The sequence below is a fragment of the Oculina patagonica genome, chromosome 3, assembly GCF_052425735.1.
Source record: "Oculina patagonica isolate OP01 chromosome 3, crgOcupat, whole genome shotgun sequence".
In the NCBI taxonomy this organism is placed as follows: Eukaryota; Metazoa; Cnidaria; class Anthozoa; order Scleractinia; family Oculinidae; genus Oculina; species Oculina patagonica.
This window is the reverse complement of record NC_135760.1, coordinates 15,931,086-15,955,733: the sequence shown is the minus strand read 5'-3', so window position 1 is coordinate 15,955,733 and position 24,648 is coordinate 15,931,086. Positions and strand designations below refer to the sequence as shown.

The 24,648-nt window shown below is 39.6% G+C and overlaps 1 protein-coding gene across 2 annotated transcripts; it reads right to left on the bottom strand.

Annotated features, from left to right (window-relative positions):
* Positions 1–848: 848 nt before the first annotated feature.
* On the bottom strand, positions 849–24,634 carry LOC144646916 (acyl-CoA dehydrogenase family member 10-like). 2 transcript variants are annotated; one of them, XM_078506623.1, is made up of 28 exons: positions 24,586–24,634; positions 23,460–23,744; positions 20,727–20,998; positions 19,787–19,945; positions 19,079–19,139; positions 18,824–18,922; positions 18,542–18,636; positions 17,774–17,820; positions 17,533–17,601; positions 16,631–16,724; positions 16,141–16,228; positions 15,692–15,842; positions 14,954–15,099; positions 14,032–14,205; positions 12,109–12,279; positions 11,293–11,459; positions 10,675–10,815; positions 10,342–10,413; positions 9,498–9,563; positions 8,184–8,274; positions 8,020–8,096; positions 6,661–6,742; positions 6,290–6,378; positions 5,343–5,426; positions 5,161–5,255; positions 2,427–2,475; positions 2,002–2,079; positions 849–1,813 (listed from the first exon to the last, which is right to left on the bottom strand). In XM_078506623.1, the coding sequence occupies exons 2-28, from the start codon at positions 23,683–23,685 to the stop codon at positions 1,661–1,663; spliced, it is 3,096 nt and encodes a 1,031-aa protein (XP_078362749.1). In that variant the 5' UTR covers positions 23,686–23,744; positions 24,586–24,634; the 3' UTR covers positions 849–1,660. The 2 variants fall into 2 exon arrangements, with proteins under 2 accessions (XP_078362749.1, XP_078362750.1); XM_078506624.1 differs by lacking the exon at positions 24,586–24,634 and adding an exon at positions 24,316–24,335.
* Between the last annotated feature and the right edge of the window lie 14 nt (positions 24,635–24,648).

Genomic DNA, 24,648 nt, shown 5'->3' with positions numbered 1-24,648 from the left:
GATTCAAGTTGCCAAGGAAACAGACGAATACCCACCGTCTCTCGATACAGAAGTGATTAAGAAAGTAGAGAAAATTGTTATTAGGTTACCGCCAATCTGCTAAGCATTATAAGTGTTTTGTAATCTCGTGTGCGCTAAATTCCTTAGAACAATTTAGAATATATTGTCAATTAAAGAGAAATAAAGGTTGTTTTCCTTAGTAAAAGCTTTCATCGTTGTTGTTTACAAACCGTACGTTTCTGACGAAAGTTATCAAGAATTATAAGAATGTTTGTGTGATACTTAATTGTATTGCGATTTAAACAAAAAGAAAAAAGAACAACCACAAACAACGGCTGAAACGTCCTCTTGCTAATTCACAGATAGGGCGCTTTCCGATTTAGTGTAGTAAAGCCAAACCCAAAGTAATCACTCTGGCCCATCACAAAGGACACAGACAATCCAGTGAACCAATCAAAACTCGAAGCCGATACATGTAGCCGGCGCGAAGCGCGGGAAAACGTGCGCGAGCGAGTCACCACTGGTTTTGGTTTCACCGAGTTTTTGAAACCAATCACTATTAAAGTGTAGTAATCCAAAACCAAAGCAAACACGAATTACTTTTGACACTCAAGTGAAAACCGCTCTTTCGCCTTGATGAACCGCCAAACTCTCATTAGTATCATCAAGACATGTACAGCTTTCAGGAAGGAGAATTAGTATTTCAAGCCTGAGAGTGAAAGGGTTAGCACAGTTTGTGCCAGGTTTTTTTTTTTCTGATTCCAACTTCACCCATCAGTTAAAACAAATATCATAACAAAACCGCCCCGGGAGTACAGCTGACAAAACAAATCAATCAATCCCACACGTTTCTCCTAGAAATGAATTTCACATTTTATTGCAACAATTTGTTTTTTAAATCCTATAAAATACACCATTTTGCGTTACTAGTTATGATTATAGAACCATATGAATTTTCTACTTAATTTTTCGACACCAATTTGATTTGAATTTGCGTTTTTCTACCTACCGCGCTAAACTACAAGTGTTTTGTGGCGATGGAATACGCACAGACATTAACTTATCATCACCTTAACAACATAAAAACATACTGTTACTAACCTCCTTCACTGACAATCTTTTGTCTCGTAAAAATAATGTCTGAACAGAAAGATAAATCTTAATACTACAAATTTTAATGGAAAACACAGTTTACAGCTACATGTAATGAGCGTCTGGCGTGGGAAGCTGTTTTGTATCGCGTCCTACGCCCCCACTCTCCTCCCTCCAAACCCCCTTGGTCAATTTTCTTTTCTTTTCTTTCTCTATTTACCGATAAATCACTTTTCAGTGAAAGAACCATGTGTAATCCAAAACATCAACTATGCCATTAGCCTGCGTTGCAGACAACATAACCCCGGTTATTGGGGTTTAGTTCGTCTGCAACGCAGGCTATAATGCCATGCGTTTCCGCAGAAGAGAGATACTTTGTCCTTGACAAGACGCCGCAATTCGTCTGGCGTTTTTAAAGTTTAATTGTCCGCTTAAGAATGTCGATTTGATTCCCCTCTTTTTAAACGTTAGTCCAACGAATGTATAGTATAATATTATATTTAGGCATCTGTTAGGAATGTTCAACGCGAAGCTAGAGTGCGATAAATCGTTACTGGTTACAAGTTATTTATAGTGTCTTGGTGTTGGCTTTGTTCACTTCTCGCTTTGCCACAGCCCCAAGATGCACCTCGTCAGGACCGTCTGCAAGACGAAGTATGCGAGCCCACGACCAGAACTGGGCCAGCGGCTGATCAGAAGAAAGACCCGCTCCGCCAAATGCCTGCCGAATGACACATTAAGGGTAGAATAAACCACTCCGGAGAGAAAACAGAGGGAAAATTTACAGAGGGAATATGTAGGGCAACAAAGTAGAGCTATCTTAGCATTTAACGCCCTCTATTATAACTCCATTCAACTAAACCTAGAAAGGATTTTGTGCTTGATCGTTTGTAAAGCTCTAAAACCAACCTGCATGGCTCTGTCGACGACATTTTGTGCCATCCGCGGAGCAACAACCTTAATCATGGCGATCTCTGGAGCAGCGACCTAAAAAAAATGAGGAAACTATCAAGTGAGGAAAGAGCAGTTTTCAATTAAGTGTCGTAAAACCAAAAGCAAAGTAATTAGCTGAAATTACTCTGGCCAATCACAAAGGACGCAGACAACCCAGTGTACCAATCAAAACTAAAAGCAAGCGCGGGAAAACGTGTGCGAGCGAGCCACGATTGGTTTTTGTTTTAGTTCTGATTGGCTGAGAAAGTGGCGCGAGATTTTAAAACCAATCACTAAGCGTAGTAATGCAAACCCAAAGCAAACGCAAATTACTTTCGACACTCAAGTGAAAACCGCTCTAAATTAAGCGAGGAGAAGACTGCTAGGAAAGTAATAATAACCTTATTTCCTACTGTGTCCATTAGGTGTGCAGCTTTCAGGGTCAGAAGTCTGCAAAAGAAAATATTCAAGTAAGTCGCAGTCGTTACACCCCCCCCCAAACTGTGAATAACATTTCATTTTCTAGCTTACTAGTTTTATTCAATTAGGTACTTAACGCTATGTGACCAACTAACTTCACTATTTGTAGGCCGAGCCACGCATAAAAGGAGACACAAGCTTTCTAGTTTCTTTTCGGTCTCCCCGCCACTTTTTCTTTGTAACTAATTAGAACTAAATTATTTTATTGTATTCCGTTTTTGTAATTTCTTTGTGTGGCAAATTAAATTAATCAATAAAAGTCAGAATATAACTTTGAATATCTTTTAATATTTTTCCAGCTTTTTTACGGAAAAAAGTGAGACCAGTAGTGGAAACAGAAGGTTTACCGAAATTCTGAAAAATCTCAATGACTTCACGCTGGTTAAAATCCGCCGTAAGTTTGATCTTAACATTTAAATAAATAAATCACTTTATTTAAGAGTCAACGTATTTAGCACTGCCGTGCTTATTGGGGACACTGTAAACAGTGAAACAAATATAACAAATCGAACAAAAACTCGTTGCTAAAAATCCCAACTGGCAGGAGGATGACCAGTTGGCTACATACAGCGTGGAAGCGTGAGGAGTTGAATTCGGGACAGGGGGGGGGGGGGGGGGAAGAAACTCCCTTTGTTACACGACTAAAAAGGGGACATAGCGGTGCCGGGCAACCGAATGTGCGCGGTAGCTTTCGAATGGTTGCTAAGGGCACAGTAAATAGCTTGACAAAGTTATTGTCTAGTTCGCATGTCTCGGTCTTGACCGTGCACAAAACACAATAGCTATTTAACCGGGTGGAGTCTGGTGCCCCCCGGTTCATAATCTACCAGGCGTTTTTTTTGTCGTTTTTTTTTTTTTTGTCGGTAGGGCATTGAAGGTCACGCATGTTGATTGGCTTAAAACAGGTCATCTTTCATCACCCACTTGAAATTGCCTCAGTGGAGGAAGGAGAATGGGACAGAGGAAATGTTTTAAATTACTTGCCACTTGAGGGATTTAAATTACGTGCGTTATACGCGTTTTCCGTGTGTTTAAGTCAACAATCATCGCTTAGACCACAGAGCAAAATAGAATTGCTGCTCAGTTAGAAATGACCAGTACGACATATAATTGAGTTATATATTATGCGTTTTAAAAGTAGAACGAAAACAACTCTGATATCTCTACCTTCAAAGTCTTCAAAAGCGATCAAAGTGCCTTTGACCTTTAATACTGACGGCCGAGTATCGTATATCGCATGTCACGCTTCAACATAACGCACTTCTTGTTGAACAGCAACAAAACGAAATAAAACGCTACTGGGTATACGTCTAAAAGCCTTAGGCTTTCTTGTTAGCTAAAAGAGTGGTTAAACATTAACCACCCGGTTTCGAGCTACTAAGTAGCTTCTTGTTTTTTTTTGTCGGTAGGGCATTGAAGGTCACGCATGTTGATTGGCTTAAAACTGGTCATCTTTCATCACCCACTTGACATTGCCTCAACGGGGGAAGGGGAATGGGACGGAGGAAATGTTTTAAATTACTTGCCACTTGAGGGATTAAAATTACGTGCGTTATACGCGTTTTCCATGTGTTTAACTTAACAATAAATCATCGCTTAGACCACAGTGCAAAATAGAATTGCTGCTAAGTTAGAAATGACCAGTACGAGATATAAATGAAAGAATCGCGTTATATTTTATGAGTTTTAAAAGTAAAACGAAAACAACTCTGATATATCCACCTTCAAAGTCTTCAAAAGTGATCAAAGTGCCTTTGACCTTTAATACTGACAACCGAGTATCTTATATCGCATGTCACGCTTTAGCATAACGCAGTTCTTGTTTAACAGCAACAAAAGGAAATATAAACGCTACTGGGTTCGTCTAAAAGCCTTAGGCTTACTTGTTATCCAAAAGAGTGGTTAATCATTAACCACCCGGTTTCAAGCTACTCAGTAGCTTCTTGTTGCATTTTGTTTGTTCTTTTGAAGTTTGCCGGACATCACAACAACAAACAGTAATAACGGTGTCCAGTCTGGCAAAAGTAGGGCTTGCGAATTATACCAATTAAAAATAACTAATGATTCTGAAACGATTTACCATTTTTTGGTTGTTAAATGTCAACCGTGAACAATTTTTCGCTTGGTATTCCACGCCGCCAAAACATTCTCAGTGACGTGAAAGAAAGAGAGGTGAGAAATCAGTGGCGTGAAACATCAAACGCAAAAACCGTCACTATTCGCATTTCACACGCATGCAGTCATTGATATTTAAATCTTTCTGAGAAAACAAAACTTTGGGTGACGTCTTTCTTAGCAACGGCTTGATTGATATAGACTCACACCGTTTTCAGGCACTGCTATGTCTCCAAAGAAAAGTGCCGACTTTCTTCCCCCCCCCCCCCCTGATTCGGGACCACCGATGACAATTTCATCTAGTGGCAGAGTGAAGGATATGAACCCGGGACCTCCGGATTGCAAGTCCAGCGCCCTAACCACTACGCCACGCTGCCTCCATAAAACATTTCAGTCTATCAAATTAATAATTTATCTTATCGATTGTATGTCAAGGCAGTATCAACTTATTGATGAGTTTCGTTGTTCTCATTACCTGGCCGCTTGGCAAAGTATTGACAATGTAAGGAGAAATTAAGCGTTGAACGGAAGATGACCCACCTGGCTTGTTCAATCTCTATTCTAGACTCAGCTATGTCTTGTAAAATGGTTCCTTGTTGAACAAGAGGTTTTCCAAAAGCTACTCTGCTTTTTACCTGTTTATAAAAAGAAAACACATATATAAAGTAACACTATAGTAGAAAAGTTCAGGTTTAATGTGGAGATTAGTATAGACTGCTTACCCTTTCAATCATTAGCTCCAAGGACCGCTCGGCCTGTCCTATCAGTCGCATGCAATGATGAATGCGACCTGGGCCCAAGCGACCCTAAAAATGCAATAAGAACAAGCTTTCTTAGATTATATGCCATTGATAAAAGCAATTTTAATTTTAAAATATATCAAACACCAGAAACAGTGTCGGTTTCATTTCACATTTCCAAACACCGAAAAGAGAGTTGAAAATACGACCCCAGGGGGGGGGGGGGGTACTCCGGCTTGTAAATGACGGGGATGATCGAATGGAGGCAAAACTCAGGACCCAAAAAAATCCCTAAGTCTTCCGACATTACCCAAAAAAATCCCTGGACCAAAAATAACTCCCCAAAAAATCCCTTGTCAAATTACCCCTAAATTGCCAGGAGGGGCAATAACATAACACAAAGAACACTCGTTTTGTTTATTCATGATACCATTAATACGCCAAGGCCGTGTCAAGGCACTTTAGTTCGTTTTTAATACCCAAAAAATCCTCTATCTAAATCAAGTCACCCAAAAAAATACTTGCCAAATTTTCCAACCCAAAAAAATCCCGGAATCGAAAATTTCAAACCCAAAAAAATCCTTCGATCATCCCCGTCATTAACAAGCCGGAGTACCCCCCCCCCCCCCCCCCCCCTGGGAATACGACGCAGGGCGGAGTATTTTTTTGAGGACTGAAATTTGAGGTGTCTGGAAATGAGATGAAAAGCAGTTGCACGTTATCTTCTTCACCAAAATTAAACCAAATAATAAACGAAGAAATAAAATAGTAAAAAATTTACGACCAGGTATCCAAATCACGGTCACGATTATGGACCATACTGAACAGTTTTAATGCTAAAATGTAAAACCAAGCGAGGGAGAGAGTACACGAGATCTTAGGAGGGTACGAGGTTACTGCTGATACTAAGCTTCCGGGCTGCTACTAACCTGAGCAATCTCAAATCCTCTCCCAGGTCCCAACAGAATGTTCTCCTTGGGCACTCGAACATCTTGGAACATGACCTCAGCATGCCCACCTATCACGGGAAAATATTTCAACTAAATACCTCACTGCTCATCCTAAATTTAGAGTTTTCAAAATCGATACTTTCCTCCAATAAGCTATCTAAAATATCAGTCTAGACAGTCCACGACCCAACACGGCTCTGTACGCACGTTCAACTTGCGTTTACCTACGCCACCGTTTGGCCAGGCCTTTAACTCCAATTCCTACTAAACAAAAATTACAGAAACCACACTGGATGCTTTGCTTGTGGCTGAGAAACGAGAGCTAAACGAAACAAAACAACTATATTTACACGGGGGATCTTGGTAGCCAAAAACAGTCAACGGTCGTACAACAGTGATCCCTGGCGTATCCATGGGTACAAGGATCATAGCCTACAATGTGATAAGAAAAAAGAGAATTACTTTTGTATCGATGTAGAGATTCGCCTTTTAGATTCCTACCACTTCCCTATTTTTTCCCTCGTATGATATCTCACACCAAGTAATTTGAAGTTGAAATTCTGAGGATGGAAACCTGGGATGCCAAAAATCGGGGGAAAATACGCAAAGAATTACAACAGCAAACACTTTAAAGAGAACTACGCGCTAAGTCACTTTATTTGAACAGTAGCTGTTTTTGTCCGAAGTGCCGAAATAAACAACACAAACACCAGAGACATGTTTGGTAGTTTCTTCTAACAAAATAGTTTGTTTGTGAATGAAGTTCTAATCTCAAACTACAGTCGAAGCTCTCTTAACGGACACTCTCGTAAGCGGGCAGCTCTACTTACGGCCGCCTTGTTTGAATCCCCTTTTAAACTCCCATACAAACTCTGTATTTTTACATTCTCGTAAGCGGACATTCCCGTAAGCAGCCGCGGACACTTTCAGAGATTACGACTTAGACTTTTTATTTGTTTTTGAGCTCCCGTAAGCGGACACCCCAAAGAAAATCCTATAAAAAACCTCGATATCTTGTTTTTATCAATCAACTTTATACTGCCATTCGTCACAATGATTTACAGTAATTACAGTATCATATTTCAGGGGTTGTTTTGTCGTCATCCACGTCCGTCCGGTTATTGTTAGCTGGGCAAGCTCCTGTAAGCGGCCAACTCCAGTTACGAACACTTTTTTCATTTCCCAAGGGTGTCCGCTTACGAGACCTTCGACTGTACAGATAAAGCACCCACTTTCTTTCAGAAGAATTGGTTTTGAGAGCATTTGGCGCCCCGGGGGGGGGGGGGGTACTCCCTATAATGGCCTATACGGGGAGGCTCCGCCCGAAAGGGGTACCTTTTTCAGGTTCAGGTATATAAAAGGGTAGGGATTTCACGAGTTTAAGTATATGAAAGGGTATGGAAATCTGTCATTTGGCTATTTAAAAGGGCCTTTAATTAAAATATTTCGAACAGACGCAATTTATGGCTGTATTATTTTAATTTATTAAGCGCTACATAAAAATGACAAGAAAACGTCCTATTTTAAGTCCACGCCATGTATCTTAGGTGTATGAAAGGGGTACCTTTTTTCAGTTAAAGATATACGAAAGGGGTACAATTTCTGTCAAAAATGGTATATAAAAGGGTAAGGGGTTAGAACTTGGGGCGGAGCCTCCCCGTATAAAACTTTTTTGAGTACCCCCCCCCCCCGGATTTGGCGACCATTACCTGCTGCTTGTGTTTAGGAGCATCGGGATCAGTTTTTCCCATAAAAATACAAATCTTACATCGAGGATCCATGCCACCTGTAACCAGTGAAGAAAGTAATAAATACAACTTGTCAGTTCGAATGGTACCCTTAACAATTAAGCAACTTCGAAATGATTTATAACCTGATGTCCACCATTTGTGTCCGTTGATGACGTAATGATCCCCATCAAGTGTGATTGAAGACTCGATGTTAGTGGCATCTGATGAGGCTACCTACAATAACAATAACGGTGACGATATCAATAGCAATGATCACACAACAATATTCGAAAACGCGACAGCGCCATTATACATAACGGAAAGAGAACTATGGCCATGTTCCATTTTAAACGCTGTGCCACAGGAATGGCATTTTTGGAGAGAAGAATAAAATAGGGACATGTGATAAGTATAACTTGCGTGGCTCTGGCACAAAAATGGAATAACAAAGCGTCTCAACAGCATGGCTTGAACATTCTTTTAGTAATTCGATTAGACGCATTTGGATTGATTTACCTATTGAAGTCCGCCAGGCTGAAGATCTCGCTTCTTTCAGTTAAGAAATTACTGTCCGAATCAAAATTACCCATAGAAGAAAGCTGCAGTTGCTCTTTCTGTTGACTGTAATTTTTAAAGACCTTTTTAATTGTAATTTTAGATTCATTTTTAATTGAAATTGTAATTTTTAATGAACTTTTAGTTGTAATTTTAGATACCTTTTTAATTGAAATTGTAATTACCTCTTAACTAGAGTTACATTTATATATCTTTTTATTTATTCATACCATAATCACAATTTTGTATATATAGGCACTTTTTTCCTTTTTAACCGTCTTTTAATTGTAACTTTTAAACCTTTCTTATTTCACGAAAGCGTTTTAACGAGCTATGGCTCCTAAGCTCTTCGTGGATAAATAAATTATGTCTTATGTCTTATGTCTTAGTTCACAAATGGGATTTGAACCCACGACCTTCCGTACACTAATCGGATGCTCTAACCACTGAGCTACTGAGAATTCAAGTGGCCGAGCAATGGTCAATTGGTCAATTGTGGGCAGCATCGCGGAATCACATTTTGCCAATGAACACACACCTTTAACTGAATCACGGAGTCACGTAATACACTCAGAGTAAGTAAATGATAAAGGAATGACATGTGTGGCGAGAAAAACCCAGAAAAACAATTCTGGCACAATTATTTTGACAGTTTACATACTTCACACATCAATACGAGAACAGGTATCCCCGGTAAAACACAAACTACAAACACTGGTCGTTTTGCTAAAATTTAACTACTACTGTCATACAGGCTAGACGTAACGTCTATTTAATACTTTTGCTAACAGAATAAACATCTGATATAAGGTGGCTAACATTTTTGAACTGCCACTGCACAAAATCTGCCATGTGACCTACGCTTTGCTGTTTGCAGGCCGCTAAAAAAAATTATACCTGACCTTAGGCTCCGTCATAGCAAAACACGATCTTATTTTTCCATCTAAAAGAGGCTGCAACCATTTCCCCTGTGAACAAAGAAGACAGACACCTTTCTCACTGACTGGTTAATTTTATTGTCACCAACCTCGTGCAATTCTTTTGAATATCAACTGTGAGGATTTTACGTTGAATCTTGACAAGTATTCCTAAGCTCTTCAAGCACCATCAATAAAAAAAAACATAATAAAATAAATACAAATAAATAAATTGACCACACCCCCAGTGTGGCATTTAACCGCAAATTGAAACAAACACTGAAATAAGTATTGTAAATGAACATAACATGGTTAAAAATCTCAACTGGCAGGAGGCAGACCAGTTGGCTATTTACAAAGTAGCCGAGGAGTTGAACTCGGGACTACTGAGAATAACACCAACTAGTGGTCAGAACGGGACTTGAACCCGCGACCACCGGATTTCAAGTTTAGAGCTCTAACCATGGTTAGTTCGCTGCCTCATTAAAACATGATCATGAAGAAATACGAACAAAGGTACCACATGTCTCACGCACACATTCGCCGGTTGTCTTCAAATCCATATTCATACTTTCACTCGGGTTCAAACAGCTTTTTAATAGTAGCGCTCCCCTTAAACTACGGCTGTTTCGGATTACACTTTCTCAAATACTTGCTGTTGACCAACAAGTTGCTTTCTTGTTAATTGCACACTTTGTAAAAATGGTAAAATCCAGATTCCTCTAACCTGGCAATTAAGTTGGCCCATAATGATGGTGGGCTGAAGTCAGTTCGTAGAAATGGTGTATTTCTCTACAGCTACGATTTCCTGAAGATTATCAGATCATACCTGTTGTTCATTCGTGCCGTATTTGATAAGAACTTCCATGTTACCAGTGTCTGGAGCAGAACAGTTAAACATCTGTTAAAGAAAAGAGATAAGCAATTTTAGGACTGAAAATTTGAAACGTCATTTACTGAAGTCAAGTTTAGCCACACAATTCTCAGCCTTACACTTTGCAAGGATGTGTGATTTGTTGGAGGACGCAAGGCCTCGCAGCATTCTTTCAACATCCTGCACTCTGTGGCTTATTTAGGTTTGAATGACAATCACAGAAAACGCCTAATATTCTCGTTGATTTTATAAAATAGTGTTCATGCCTTACCAGGCACGATTTCTAACCTCAGGTCCGTATATTGATTTTCCCATCACTTCACACAAGTAAGCATATTCCACATTCGTTAACCCCGCGCCATATTTGACTTCAGGATCCGCCTCAAGTGGAATAAACAGATTCCACAACCCTGCTGATCTGGCTTTTTCCTATCAAAAAGGTTTGTAATTCATATTGTGAAGTCAGCGTTCGTACAGGAGAAGATAACAGGGAAAGGAGAGTTGCTAAAAGCTTTTTCTTTTTATATTTAACTATTTGTGGTAGTAGTGGTGTTGTTTTTTGTTTTGTTTTTTGCTTTTTGGTCTACGTTCAGAAGTGTCAACCAGGTTTTCGTAAAGTTGCGCGCCCAGAAAATTGCTGATTCCGATTGAGATTCGGGGATATGTTGTTTCTCTGGAAAAAAATGTTTAATTTGTACTCTTGCAAATGCCTTCTGCTGCACTTTCAAGCCATGTTTGGTGTTTTTCAATAGCCTCTTAAAATTAATTTAAAATAACTAGCCACTTGACCCTGTACTAAATGACTGAGGATAATTATGCTGTAAAATCAAAAGTCATTGATAAATTAACCCACGCCAAAAGGCACATGGCGAGAGGTGACTTACTCAAATTGCTTTCTAGTTTTACCTTAATCTCTTCCGCCAGTGGATGAGGTGTCCAACAATGCTCAGAGGCCTGGTGCCTATTAAATTCAGCCTCGTTTGGATACACGTGTTCATCCATGAAGTCTGACAATTGTTTGTACATGTCTTGCACATGGGACGGAAGAGATTTGAGGTCAATCGGTAGTGGGCCTGCTTAGAATGAATCAACTTTTAGTAAACAGACTGTGACACGGCTGAGTTTAGCTTATTTTATCAAGTTTTATCAAATACTCGCTATGAAACTTAATGTTAGCGGTAAAATTACTTTTATGGATCGAAATGACAATATCCTATATAGCTTCATTACAAACAAATAATGTCTCCCGGGTGTTATAAATAGAAGTTAAAAACAAACGAGATTAACCATGAAAATAGTCCAGTTTAACAATTTTTCAAAAACCCATGTCACAATCTGTTTTAATCTTCTTTAATTTTTGTCCATTCGTACCTTCTTTTTGTATTTTCCGTGTTCTGGAAATGTTCCTTCACTGTTTTAAGTGGTCAAATTTTTATTTTAATCAGTTATTGGTGGCCAATTTCGTAGTTTAAATTTAGCTGAAATCGGTCACACAGTTCCTTTAGCTTGTCTAAGAATGCATGCTTTTGAAATTCAACAAGCCGGTAACGAAATGTATAAAAACAAAACTATAACATCCCAGTCACTTAAAAAAAAAAGAAATAAGCCAGCCGGAAATCACTCATCTTTGAATCTCTGAACGAACAACGCCTTCAACTTTTAGAAAGGTTATTTTAATCTGCACCTTACAACCATTTAAAAGCATCGCTTGGGCTAATTTACCTGACGTATCCGCGTGAGAGGAAGTGGAATACATTCTCTTTGTTCCGCCCAGGCCACCTCCACCGGTACCACTATTGGACCCAGTGCCCTTACTAGCTAACTTCCAACCAGTCTTCGCCATTGACTCAGCCAGCATACCCACAGCTTTGGCATTTTCTGAGCTGGCCTGCCCTACAAATAGACCAAAAACATGAGCTGCCATGAACCCCTGGAAATACTTTTCTACCTTTCTTGCAAGAGCATCGATCGGGAGGCTACATGGTTTTGAACTTTGTCATTTCTTTTACTTGTTTTACCTTGTGTGAGGCTTGGCATGTCTGTAGCCACGAACCTTTGTCTTATACAAACAGGAAGTCTGAGTGGGTTCTAGCCTCGTTCCCACGTGGACATCCACGTCCAATACACCAAAGGGGCAACTATCAGACCGCTCAAAAACCGAGCATCTTGAATTAAGTTTTTTACCTTTTTGGGTGAAAAATTTGAATGCCGAAATTAAACAAAAAACAGACAGGAAACCTACTAAATGCAATGAATTTAGTGGGTTTTCTGTCTGCAGGCCCGCTTGTCTATTAAAAATATTTCTCGGACGTGTACTATCCATCCGGGTATTTTCCTCGGACGGGCACCATTTTAACAATAGAGTGTTTCTGTCGAGGAACTATCGGCTGATAGGTGCCCCGCGGAAATTTGATGTTCTTAAAACAAATATTAGCCCGAGAAGCGAAGCTTCGAGGGCTAATATGCTAGTTTTAAGAACATCAAATTTCCAAGGGGCAACTATCAGACCGATAGTTCCGAGACAGAAACACTCTATTGTCTTTATTGTTCACCACTAAATTTTCTTCCGCGCGCACATACAAAAACGAGCATCGTGAATTATTTTTACTTTTCAGGATAAAAAACTCAATTGAAAGCCGAAATTTAACAAACGAAACGAAACCAGAAGAGAAACCCACTAAATGCAGTGAATTTGGTTGGGTTTTTTTGTCTGCAGGCAGCTTAGCTCAGCTTGTTTACAAAAAACAGTCACGGGCGGGCACTATCGATCCGGGCATTTTTCACGGGAGGGCACTATGGGCTGATAGTGCCCTCCGGCGGACAGGCACTATCGCGTCACGTGTTCAATTTAAACCAATCAGAATCGGAGAAAATTTAGTAGTGAACTATAAGGGCTGATAGACTGATAGTGCCCTCCGTGGATGAACACTATCCTGTCACGTGATTAATTAAAATCAATTAGAATCGGTGAAAATTTAGCCTGCGTAGCTGGCGGTTTTGTTAGGTTTAAAGCACACACAAGCAAGCGGCGAAGCGGCGAAAGCCACTCGCGGCTTCGCCGCTTGCTTGTATGCACTTTAAACCCAACAAAACCGCCAGCTACGCAGACTAGTGAAAATTTAGTGGTGAACTATAATCACAGGAAGTCAGATGGAGCGGAGCGTTAAGCCTGGTAGTTAATCAAAACCCGACCAGTTGACGTAACGAACAAACAACGCATAAATCAACAGCGTTCGAGACCAAGAGTTGTCACATGACATGGATTAATGTCCTTATTTAGAAACCTGAAAGGCACATTGTTACGAACGTTCGGCAAACGCAAGTTCTTGTTGTTGTCACACAAAAATCTATGGAAAAACTGTGTTGAATGAAGAAATACCTGTCAACAAATGCCAGATAAAGATCACCCATAATATGTCAAAGTTGGTTTTCATTATATTAAAGAGCTCCAATTGTGGGTAAGACTGATTTATTTTCTGTTTCAATTTTCTCTGAGTTTACGTTCGATGGGGAAGACTTTCTAAAGACTCAACTTTGGATTTTCTTTGATTTACTTTCAAAAAACTTTTTTTTCAACATTTGAGTTGTTAAACTCAGGGTGCGGCTTATCTGCGGGTGCGGCTTATCCGCGGGTGTTTACGGTACCTTGCAAGGCTCTTTTGTACACTCCTTGAAGAATGGCGGCCACACGAAAAAATGAAAAGGCCATGTAGAAATTCCAGTTGTCGACTGGAGGAATATCTGCTCGCTGGCAATATTCCTGCATGTAGTCTGTGTCACTTGGAATGCCTAGAGAACTCGGGTCACGATCAGCAAAGCCTGGTTTATAATAAAAACAAACGAAAATGAATAAACTGGGAGGATAAAACTGTCTTATTTTCATTTGTTAGGCAGCAAACGTTTAATACACTATACACCATTGATAAAGGACATAAAGGCCCAGTTTCGCTTAAAATTGGCTTTGTGCGGCCGAACGTTATTGCTTTGAATTTTATTTATTTATTTTTATTTATAAATATTTCCCAAACATTACAATAAACTTTTACAACTAAAAAGATAAAATATATAATAAAATGAAAACATAGTGGGAGGATAACCAGCAGGGGGAAACTGAATTCCCACGTCTTAAACGGCAGCAACGCCAAATGGGTAAAACTGGGACTTTCAGGGTTAATTAACAGCGCCTTATTAGGATTACTCAGATAAAATTTAGGACAAGTCAGACACTCGTTACAAGCAGATGACTGCCTTCTTTACACGTATTCGTCTGGAACGTGCTTGGGTGAACAATGTGTGCGTATTACTGCAGCTTTTCTTCATGGACAAACGCAGTGTACGCTATGTAATGCTAAACATTTAAAACCAATTCAACCTTAATAGCTAAACAATCTTTCTGCTCTTTGTTGGGGCAAAAAAGCGTTTTCTTGTGTCTTCATTATGGACTCTCTAAAAACAATACTTTTTGCGGAGACGTGTTTATACTGGATAATATGGGGCTATAAAGTGTGTACACAAATGTTTATACCTTTTTCTGTTCTATGGAATAATTTCTTTGTGCAAGTTTTACCTCTTAGAGCTGGAAAGTTTGGAGGCAGATGATGAGGCAGACAGTTGTATGCCAAGTCTGACAACGGGTCACCGAGAGTTGATAATTCCCAGTCTAGAACAGCTATTACTTCTGGCTTTTCCTCGTCAAATATTAAATTGTCCAACCTGTAAATATGCAACAAAGAATCATGAATAATTACAGGAACTGAAGCGAATTCACGAGGTGAACAAGCTGGTTTTCACACGTGACAGAGTCAGAGTCGGAGACGTAAAAGGAGTCGTAAGAGTATTTTCAACCTAGTGAAAATCAAAAATCGGAATCGCAAGCGGAGTCATAAGCGCGACGGAGCCGGAGTCGAAAGAATCAGAACGTTTCCATTTTCTTCCAGTTCCGCTTATGACTACGTCGCTTATGATCCAGTGAAAACTAGATTGCTGGAGTCGTAAGCACAAGCGGAAGAGCAAACCAATCACAATGCTAGTTCTCACGTCCTCTGAGTGCATCCTTTCTGCTTGCGACTCCGACAATCTGGTTTTCACTGGATCATAGGAGACGGAGTGATAAGCGAGATCGGAAACTCTGCTTACGACTCCGTCGGTTTGATTTTTACTGGATCGCAACGCTATGCGCTTCTGATTACGACTCCGACTCCGTTGCTAGAGAAAACCCAGCCTCAAGAAGGCAACAAAGAAACAAAAACTGAACAAACGACAAAAGCAACAAAAACACGATAAACGTTTATCACGCACCACCAACCTAAAATCTCCATGAACAACTGTGGTAGAATCATTTGCTGGAACATTCTCTAACAGCCACGCTATAAGCTTGTCCATTGCCGGTATGTCATGTGTTTTGCTGGCTTCGTATTGTTTGGCCCACCTCTCTGTTTGACGACGAATGTAGCTCCCTAAACGATGAGAAAGAATTAGGTGACAAAATAGTCGAAGCATACAGAAAGAAAAAAATAGGGGGACAAATTACCTATTCCGGCTGGAACCCGGTCTCTAATAGCTGTTCAGTTAAGCATGCAATTTTGATAAGAGATGTTGATGAGCAAAAATGTTCCCTTCGGTAAGCTCGTTATTTCTCATACAAGTTGATAGGTAAAAAATAATTTGTAAAAATTTATTTACAGTAACTTCTACAGGGATTTAAAAAATCCCGCCTCCTGTTTTCCCGACTATTATACCATAGAGAGTATTCACCTCGTTTGCCAAAGTCCTCAAGACCAACGGCGTCAATGTCAACTTTGTGAATCTTGAAAAGAGTCTTGTTCATCGCATGATAAATTTCCTGAAGAAATAAGTAATAAAATGTGTGTTAAACTTGAAAAACATCTGAGAGATACAGGCCAATGTAGTTTTGGTGTGACCATCTTCGGATAATGTGTTCCACTGTACGTTAATGAGTTTCCCCTGCAAAAAACGGGCTTTGTTCTAACCTCCTATACTACTTTATCGTCTTTCTTGTACATCATTTTCCATCACTAATTTATGCACTCATGTTATCGATTTCAAACCATTAGGTGTTTTATTTTGCAACCCTGATACACAACAAAGCCAATTTCACACATCATAATTTTTATGCCGGCATCCAATTATACTACACCCTATTAATAAATACTGTGTACTGTGTATTGTCACCACCTTATAAAGAAATGAAGTAACTGACAAAGTATTCAAAAGGTATCCATACCTTCCTTTCCTCCACTGACATACCAGGCAAAGATGGATCTTTGAACAAGCGTCCTTGAGCATATTCCATGACATAAAACGGAGTACCCAGAATGCTATGTTAAAAGGAGTGAAAGTGAAAACTTCATTTGAAAGAAATGAAGTAGCAAACCTTTAAAGAAATGAAATGTTTTTTTTTTTGCAATAATATATAGATTTAGGCAAGCCTAAAAGCGGAGCTCCCCAGTTAGTTTTTATTGGCCTTTTTTCACGTGATGAAATTAATTAACGTTTGGTTATTGAGGGAAATGTTGATGAACGGGACGTTAAGAATTTGAAATTGACATATTGCGTTGGGTTCTTCCTTAGGCGTATTTTTTGTTTTGTTTTGTTTTGTTTTGTTTTTTGTTTTGTTTTGTTTTTTTGTTTTTTTAATCAAACTTTTATTCGTTCTTACAATCACTGCACATATTTTTACAATCACTATACAATCACTATTTTACTGCTTACACTACTGACAATGCTAAAATTAACTTATAATACTTACATCGTTTACAAATGCGATATTGTGTATACTACAGAACTTTAAGACACTGGTTTACAATCATTTTTATAAAGTAAGCTTAATCTCAAATGAATTCCTACGTTACATTTTTCCATATCTCTGGGTACATTCCTTGGGCGTATGCTGATGTCATAACCATAATTTTTCAGGTCAATGTGTTTACCAATTCTTCTTAGGCATGGGGCTCAGCTATAACATCTCTATCTAGGCTGTAAGGCTTCATTAAGATTTTGCACATAGGCTTGGGAATAATGGAGGATGAAGAGGGCTTAATGAGAGAAGAACGTGGAGGGTACAATGTGGGAATGAAGAAATATTTTTAACATAGTTCATAAAGGGGAAATCTCTGCCTAATTTACCTGCTGTCTTCACACAAGGCTAACGTTTTGGGAACAGGAACTCCAGCAGATCCAAGGGCTTTCATCACCCTGAAAAGCGGCAAAGAATGGTGCTCAAATTAATGTGCACTTTGATTACATGATTGTATACTCAGACAAAAGTTGTTTAGAAGTTGCACTGATATACTTCCACCGCACCAAATACAAATTTAAATGATATATTCATGCACAAAAAGAATAAAATATTGAGATGGGAACCCACTTGTACTCCCTTTCCACAGCATGCGCAGAAGGTAAAAGCTTTCCAGGCTGTGGAATGGAGCAGATCACCAAACATTATCATAATAACTTTAATTTAAGGGGAAAACCGCATTTATCGAAATTCAATATATGGAATGACTTTATGCAGATTAAAATTACATACTGTTTGATAAATGAGTAGTGGCATATATAAAAAAAACATGCAGCTGCTACACGTTTATAAATGAGTTTATGAAATTAGTCTGAAATTTACCTGCTGCACATCACACAAATTACTAACATATTGCTACCCGAGGTGCCTCCCCTAGGCCTGGTGGTTTCCTGGGGTCTCCTTGCCCTATCTACTTTGTTATTTTGTAATAATTCATTTCAAAGTGGCTAATAAATGAAGATGATTATGATGATGATGATGATGATGATGAGATAATGAGAGAACTAAAATAATTAAGAAACAAAATAATACCAAATCAATTGATTGTGTACCCAAAGGAAGAAAATCACACTTTTGAGAAACGAGATAGTTGCCATAAAAGAAAAATTCCAGTTGATTGTTCCTGTTTATTCATGCTTTGAAAAAAGTGATATGGCTTTCTCTTGAATGCTTCTGAAAGCCAAAGGGGCTGTTCAAGGATACCATACCACCACTACATAAAAATTATGCTTTTGCTGATGTAAAATGTCTTGTCTGACCATCCAAAGGCACTTATAAGTCAATATCAGCACATTAACTCACAATAATACTGTTTCAATGCCGATGTTCTTTACTCACAGGCTTTTTCCTAATAACCAGCCTTTGTCCTCCATATTCCACATAGTACGTGGGATTGGATTGGCCATGCTTGAATTGACGAATTGTTGGTGGATCTGAAATGGCAATAATTCCAAATTCAGCTAAGTTTTGTCAATAACTTTCAACAAGAAATAGCATTTTATAACTTCTCACACTCAGGTAATAATGAGGCAGTTGTACAGGGTTCTTAATTAACAGACTTGCCAAATCAGATAAAACATTCATTCAGAAATCATTTAGTGTTCAATGCCTTTTTGTTACCTTCTTGGTGCAGGCCAAGGTTTTTCTGCAGATAACTGACAAGGGAATCAACAGGAATCTGGTGAGCTTTACGCACTGCAGTGGTTCCAGGCACAAATCCTAGGAAAATCAAACAAACACAAGAAAATTATAAGGGTGCCGTAATAATTATTTACAGCATATTCAAGCATCACTTGATTGCAATGCAGTATCAAAACTAGCCGATCAAGTCTATAGTTTTCTTTTCTATTTGAAATAGATTTCTTCTTTGTATACCTGTAAGTGGGAAACTAAGTACAGTCTCCAATTCACTCAGAGCATCCTTGACGTCATCAACCTTCAAGATACCAAGAAAACTAAAATTTTAGTGATTTGACTTGACCACAAAAGTCAGCTCTTTGTCGCACACTACTTCAAAGTTCCCATTCCAACCCCTCCCTGGCCATCACAGAGATCTGTGATACAACCCAAATTACTGTAGCAGAGATGTAGCTAAGAAAACACTAAGCCGGCTCATCAACAAGCCCAGCTGGCTTTTCTGGCCTTAGCAGCTCAAACAGTTCACCTAAGTCTTTGTTTTCATGTGAAATTTCAGCCGGATTTAAGTTCAATTTCAGCCGGTTAAATTAGCCGGCAGCCGGCCCTTAGCGACATCCCTGCTGTAGGATTGCTAGATCTCCCTAATTTACAGTATATTGACTGTTTCCAAATTAAAATACAATAATTTACAATAATTTATTTATGAACAAAATTTATAAAATTAATAATATTTTTCACCATAAACACAGGTTGCATGTGTAAATTGCATTATCACTGGTCTGTGCATCGGTCGGTCCCCATATATAATGTAACACATCGATCAGTTACTACTTTTATTATTAATAATTATCATCTTGATTCAGTTTAGTTGACCGAAGTGTTATTTGAATTTAAATTAAAATAGATCAAATTTATATCATTCTTTTCTTTAAAGTTAATTTGTACCAAAATTGTGTGAAATCCCATTTTCTGAGCAGTCTTCAAATTTTGGCCAATATCATCTAGAAAAACCACATCCTCTGGATTCAACTTGAGTCTGTCAAGTAGCTTGAGATAAAATTGTTCCTCTGGCTTTTTTGTTCCCTCTAATGCTGACTCTAACACCTAAACAAAACAAATATCAAAACCTGTGATGAATAGACTAGAAACTCATCTAGGAATGTAGCACTACTCCAGACTCATCATAATCACTTCATTTCACGAAAGTGATTATGGTAGCAATAGTCACCCAAGTTGGTATGAGTTATAAGGCTCAGAAACAGACTTATCCATTTCATACATTACACAGAAAAAGGACGACGACGATGATGATAATGATGATGATGACGTTCTCTCTTTTTTATGTGACAGTGAATCTGTTCATCTTGCCACCCTGTAATTTATTTTCATTTAATTCTAATGTAAACTGGCTGCCTGGCTCCACTAGCCCCTATGGTTATTCCAGACAGCCAGTACTCTTACTTTATTTATTATAATAATTACTTTTTGTATTAATATTTCTTTGTAAGGCAAGAGCACATTAAGGTGTTGTTGTTGTTGTCGATGATGATGAGGAATGAGCATTGCGGACAACGATATAAATTATAAGAAAGAGACAGGCACAATGTGAAGTTTTAGGAAATATCCAAACCAAACTGAACCTCAATGAAGGTCATTGAATGGTGTAGGGGTTCAAACCAAAATAACCTTCTGAGGGAGGGCTGGGTTATGGATTTTTTTGGAACAATAAAATGTTATTACATGATAATGGTAGCTTAAGAAGCAGCCATAACATTGTTCCTCGCTCTTTTCAGCAGGAAGGTGCACAATGAACAACAGGCAAAAAAATACCTTGCCAGTACTTTCCAGAAAGATATTAATAAAAAACACAAACCAAGCTACTCACCACATCAAAATGTGTTACATCTACTGGACAAAATGACTTTCCATCTTCCATTAACCAATTGTTTGTGACCAAGGCAGTTTTTAAGCCCTCTGCTTTGATACACTGAATTGCCGTCAGCACTTCGGGATAGGGCTCAATCATTGCCGTCTGAATGCTTGGTAACAGTTCATTCATGTTCACACTTTGCTGGGTCATGGATTGTAGTACTTCTCCAAATTTTCTGGCAAATTCCTCTGGTAAGAGAGTTCCACATTCTAACTGTGCCCAGACTCCTACGAGAAGGGTCAAACCTTGCCATAAGTAAATACCCTTGGGAATGTCCTTTCAGGAGAGGGGTCCACTTACCTGAGATAAATTAAATGAAGTGCTTGTGCATTGCAAGTGGATGGGGCCATCACCAAGTATCTGATGTGCAGAGCTGCTTATGGGAGGTTTCCAATGACTATAATTTTAAGGTAATCAGGGCTCGAAAAAAACTCGAATTCCAACTTGCCCATAGGGCAAGTAACTCTCAAATTGTGCTTGCCCGGGCACTTTCCCCTCTTGCACAGGCTCTCAAACTTATTAATAGTTCATGAAATTACGTTGATTGATGGTTTGCCAGGGCCCTTGCCCGGCGGGCAAGTGAGCATGAAAAGTCACTTGCCCAACAGGAAAATCTACTTGTCCCGGACGACCGGACAGGGGTTTTGGTGAGCCCTGGGTAATGTAACCGTTTCATGACCAAGTCAAAAAATTAGCTCAAAATACATTTCTCATTTCAGCTTAGTACTGGTATACAAAGCCAAGGACAGAATCTCCTAGTTGATGATTTTCTTTACTCTTTCACCAGCAATCATGTATTTGGTATTTAGTATTTAATATTCATGTGTGGGAGGGGTGGTGGGCTAATGGTTAGCACGCTCGACTCCAAGTCAAACAGCCTGGGTTCAAGCCCTGGCCGGGGCAATGCGTTGTGTTCTTTGGCAAGAACACCTTACTCTCACAGTGCATCTCTCCTCCCAGGTGAATAAATGGGTACCAGTGAATTTATTGTTGGGGGTAACCCTTTCGATGGACTCGTATCCTATCCAGGGGGGAGTAGCAATACTCCTAGTTGCTTAATGCTATAGAAACCGGGATAAGCTCCAGCTGTATGGGCCACTTGGCTCTGACGCAGACTTAATGTTATTTGATATTAATTTTATCAGGAGAAATTTGATGTTTATCACTCTTGCAAATAAAGTCTCGAGCTTCTAGATAGAGAAGCGATAGATCACTGGAAATCACTCATGGATCAAAATCAGCAAAAAAAATAATTTAAAATAATACAGCTTTTCAAGAAGTAGCCTGTCTACATCTGCCCCCTCTCCTAAAAAAAATGACTTTTTTTTACGACGGGGGAGGGGGCGATGTACACAGACTAGTCAAGAGGACAAAGAGAGGACAACTGAGTAAGTAAAAAGGGGCAAGAAAGCTAGTAAGAGGGTATATGAGTGAGAAAAAGGCTGTGCTCTAGTCTTTTCTTGAGAACTATTAGGCTTCCGTCAGGAGCGCTCATGCACAGATCAGATTGCTACGCTCCGGATGATACTTGAGCAATCCCTCGAGTGGAGTACGTCACTGTATGTAGTTTTTATTGACTATGAAAAGGCATTCAATAGTGTAGATAGGACGACCCTCTGGAAATTGCTCCAGCACTATGGAATCCCGGAGAAGATCATCCGGATTATCAGACTGGCCTATGAACCATCAACATGCCAAGTTATCCATGGAAACACACTAACAGAACCGTTCACAGTACTGTCTGGCGTACGACAAGAATGTCTACTATCTCCCTTTGTATTTCTGTTAGTCATGGACTGGATCATGAAGGAGAAAACAAAAGATCAAGCAAGAGGAATCCAATGGTCACTGTCAAAACACCTTGAAGACATCGATTTTGCAGATAACGTGGCACTATTGTCCCAACGGCACAACAACATGGCACAGAAGCTCGAAAGCATGAGAGAAACAGTTGCAATGATTGGCTTTAAGATTAACATCCAAAAGACGAAGAGCTTGAGAGTAAACCAGAGAAACAATACCAACTTTTACATCAGAGGAGACGAAATCCAAGACATCGAAAAGTTCACCTATCTTGGCAGCATTGTCTCTAGTAAGGGTGGAACAGACCAGGACATCGTAGCAAGGATCGGGAAGGCCACAACTGCATCCCATATCCTAAGACCAATCTGGAGATCACGTGCAATCTCAGTGAAGTCAAGGCTTAGAAACTTCAATACCAATGTGAAGAGTGTTCTTCTGTATGCCTGTGAAACCTGGCTTGTCACCAAAGCCTCCAACAACAGGATACAGACCTTCGTCAACCGCTGTCTCCGGCATATCCTCCGAGTTCGCTGGCAAGACAAAGTCAGAAATGAAGATGTATGGAAGAGAGCAGAACAACAACCTCTCCACCTGCAAGTCAGGAAAAGGAAATGGCGCTGGCTAGGCCATACGCTGAGAAAGCCCTCTGCCAATGTCACCAGACATGCCCTTCGATGGACACCTCAGGGTAAAAGGAACGGAGGAAGGCCTAAAACAACATGGAGAAGATCGACTGAGGCTGAAGTACAACAGACTGGGATGAGTTGGAACCAACTGAAAAAAGGGGCCAAGGACAGGGGAAGATGGAGATCTCTGGTGGACGACCTATGTTCCACAGGAACTTAAGGGTGGATGATGATGATTAATGAAACTATATTTAGTTACCTCTTTCACCACCAGCTTTGATTGCCGAGACAATGGAGCCTCTTTGGAGACCATGGCTATCCTCAAACTGATTGAACAGGTGTATTGGTGAAGGTACCACCACTCCTCCCATGTCAAATGCCACAGCCTTCGGCTTGTTTGATTGAAGGCTTGCATAGTGTCGAGGATGAAACAGGTGAAGACAGCGAAGATTAAGATGTCTTAAATTTCTAAGTTGAGGAATCATTGTTTAAGCTGGTTGCTGCCAAAAGATCACCTCACTGTTCTTCATTGTGATGTTAATTTCTGTAAAACAGTAGTAAAACTGATGTAAGCTAAGTACAGGTTTTTTTTAACATTGTCAAGTCAGGGAGGGTGGGGTGGTACAGTACAAGAGGTTGGGAGAAGTGAGGGGACGGGAAGGGGGAGAAGGGGCAAGGGAGCTCGGAGAAAAGTGATTGGGGGCAAGAAGCACTAAATACCCATCTTCCTAAAAAAATGCACCCTTCTAAAAAAAAAGCACCACGCATGAGTTTTAAGGTTCTGAAATAAGCTCTTAGCTTGACATGGGCTTCAAAACCACTACCTCCCCCCCCCCCCCCCCCCCAATTGCAAATATCTTTACCTATCATTCAATAGTATTAATTCTGGAGATGGGAGAGGTCTGGTATCTACAAAGTTTTACTGGGATCACTGATTAAAAGCTGTATTGAAATGGACGCTTAGACCTGATTTCTCCAGAACGAGTAGCTATTGTTCACAGTACAAGCAAAAAAGTCATTTTCATTATAAGAATTTCCATCAAATCGTTGAACAAAAACCCTTTAAAACATTATCCACTCTCAAATAACTATTCACGTTTACAAACACACCCTACCGCTGCCCCTGATATAGGCTTCTCGTCCAATCGAGCTCAAACAAGGGCATCAAGTCTACAACTATAGCGAGTGCGTCACTGGGCAACCTTAGCACGATCTGCTGTCACGCAAGAGAAGTGCAAGGAAACTAGAGCATCAAAAAATCCAGAATAAAGTTGAAAAATTATTTCATCTACTCAATTTCATCGTACGATGGCTATTACCCTTTTGTAGGTGTAAAATTTTACATAATAAGTTATAATAGCAAAGAAAAACACAGGCATATTTACCTTGCAAGTGGCGCCATTTTGAAACCAGCGAAAGCCTGGAACTAGTTTTTGTAAGCTCGACCC

Bases quoted from the DNA above. Each gene is read 5' to 3' on its own strand.
- LOC144646916 (XM_078506623.1), bottom strand. From the start codon at position 23,685: ATGATTCCTCAACTTAGAAATTTAAGACATCTTAATCTTCGCTGTCTT. The intron at 18,923-19,078 runs GTATACAAAGAA...TGATTTTCCTAG, and splicing joins ACTTAGTTTCCCACTTACAG to GATTTGTGCCTGGAACCACT. The intron at 1,814-2,001 runs GTTGGTTTTAGA...GTCATTCGGCAG, and splicing joins TCGTCGACAGAGCCATGCAG to GCATTTGGCGGAGCGGGTCT.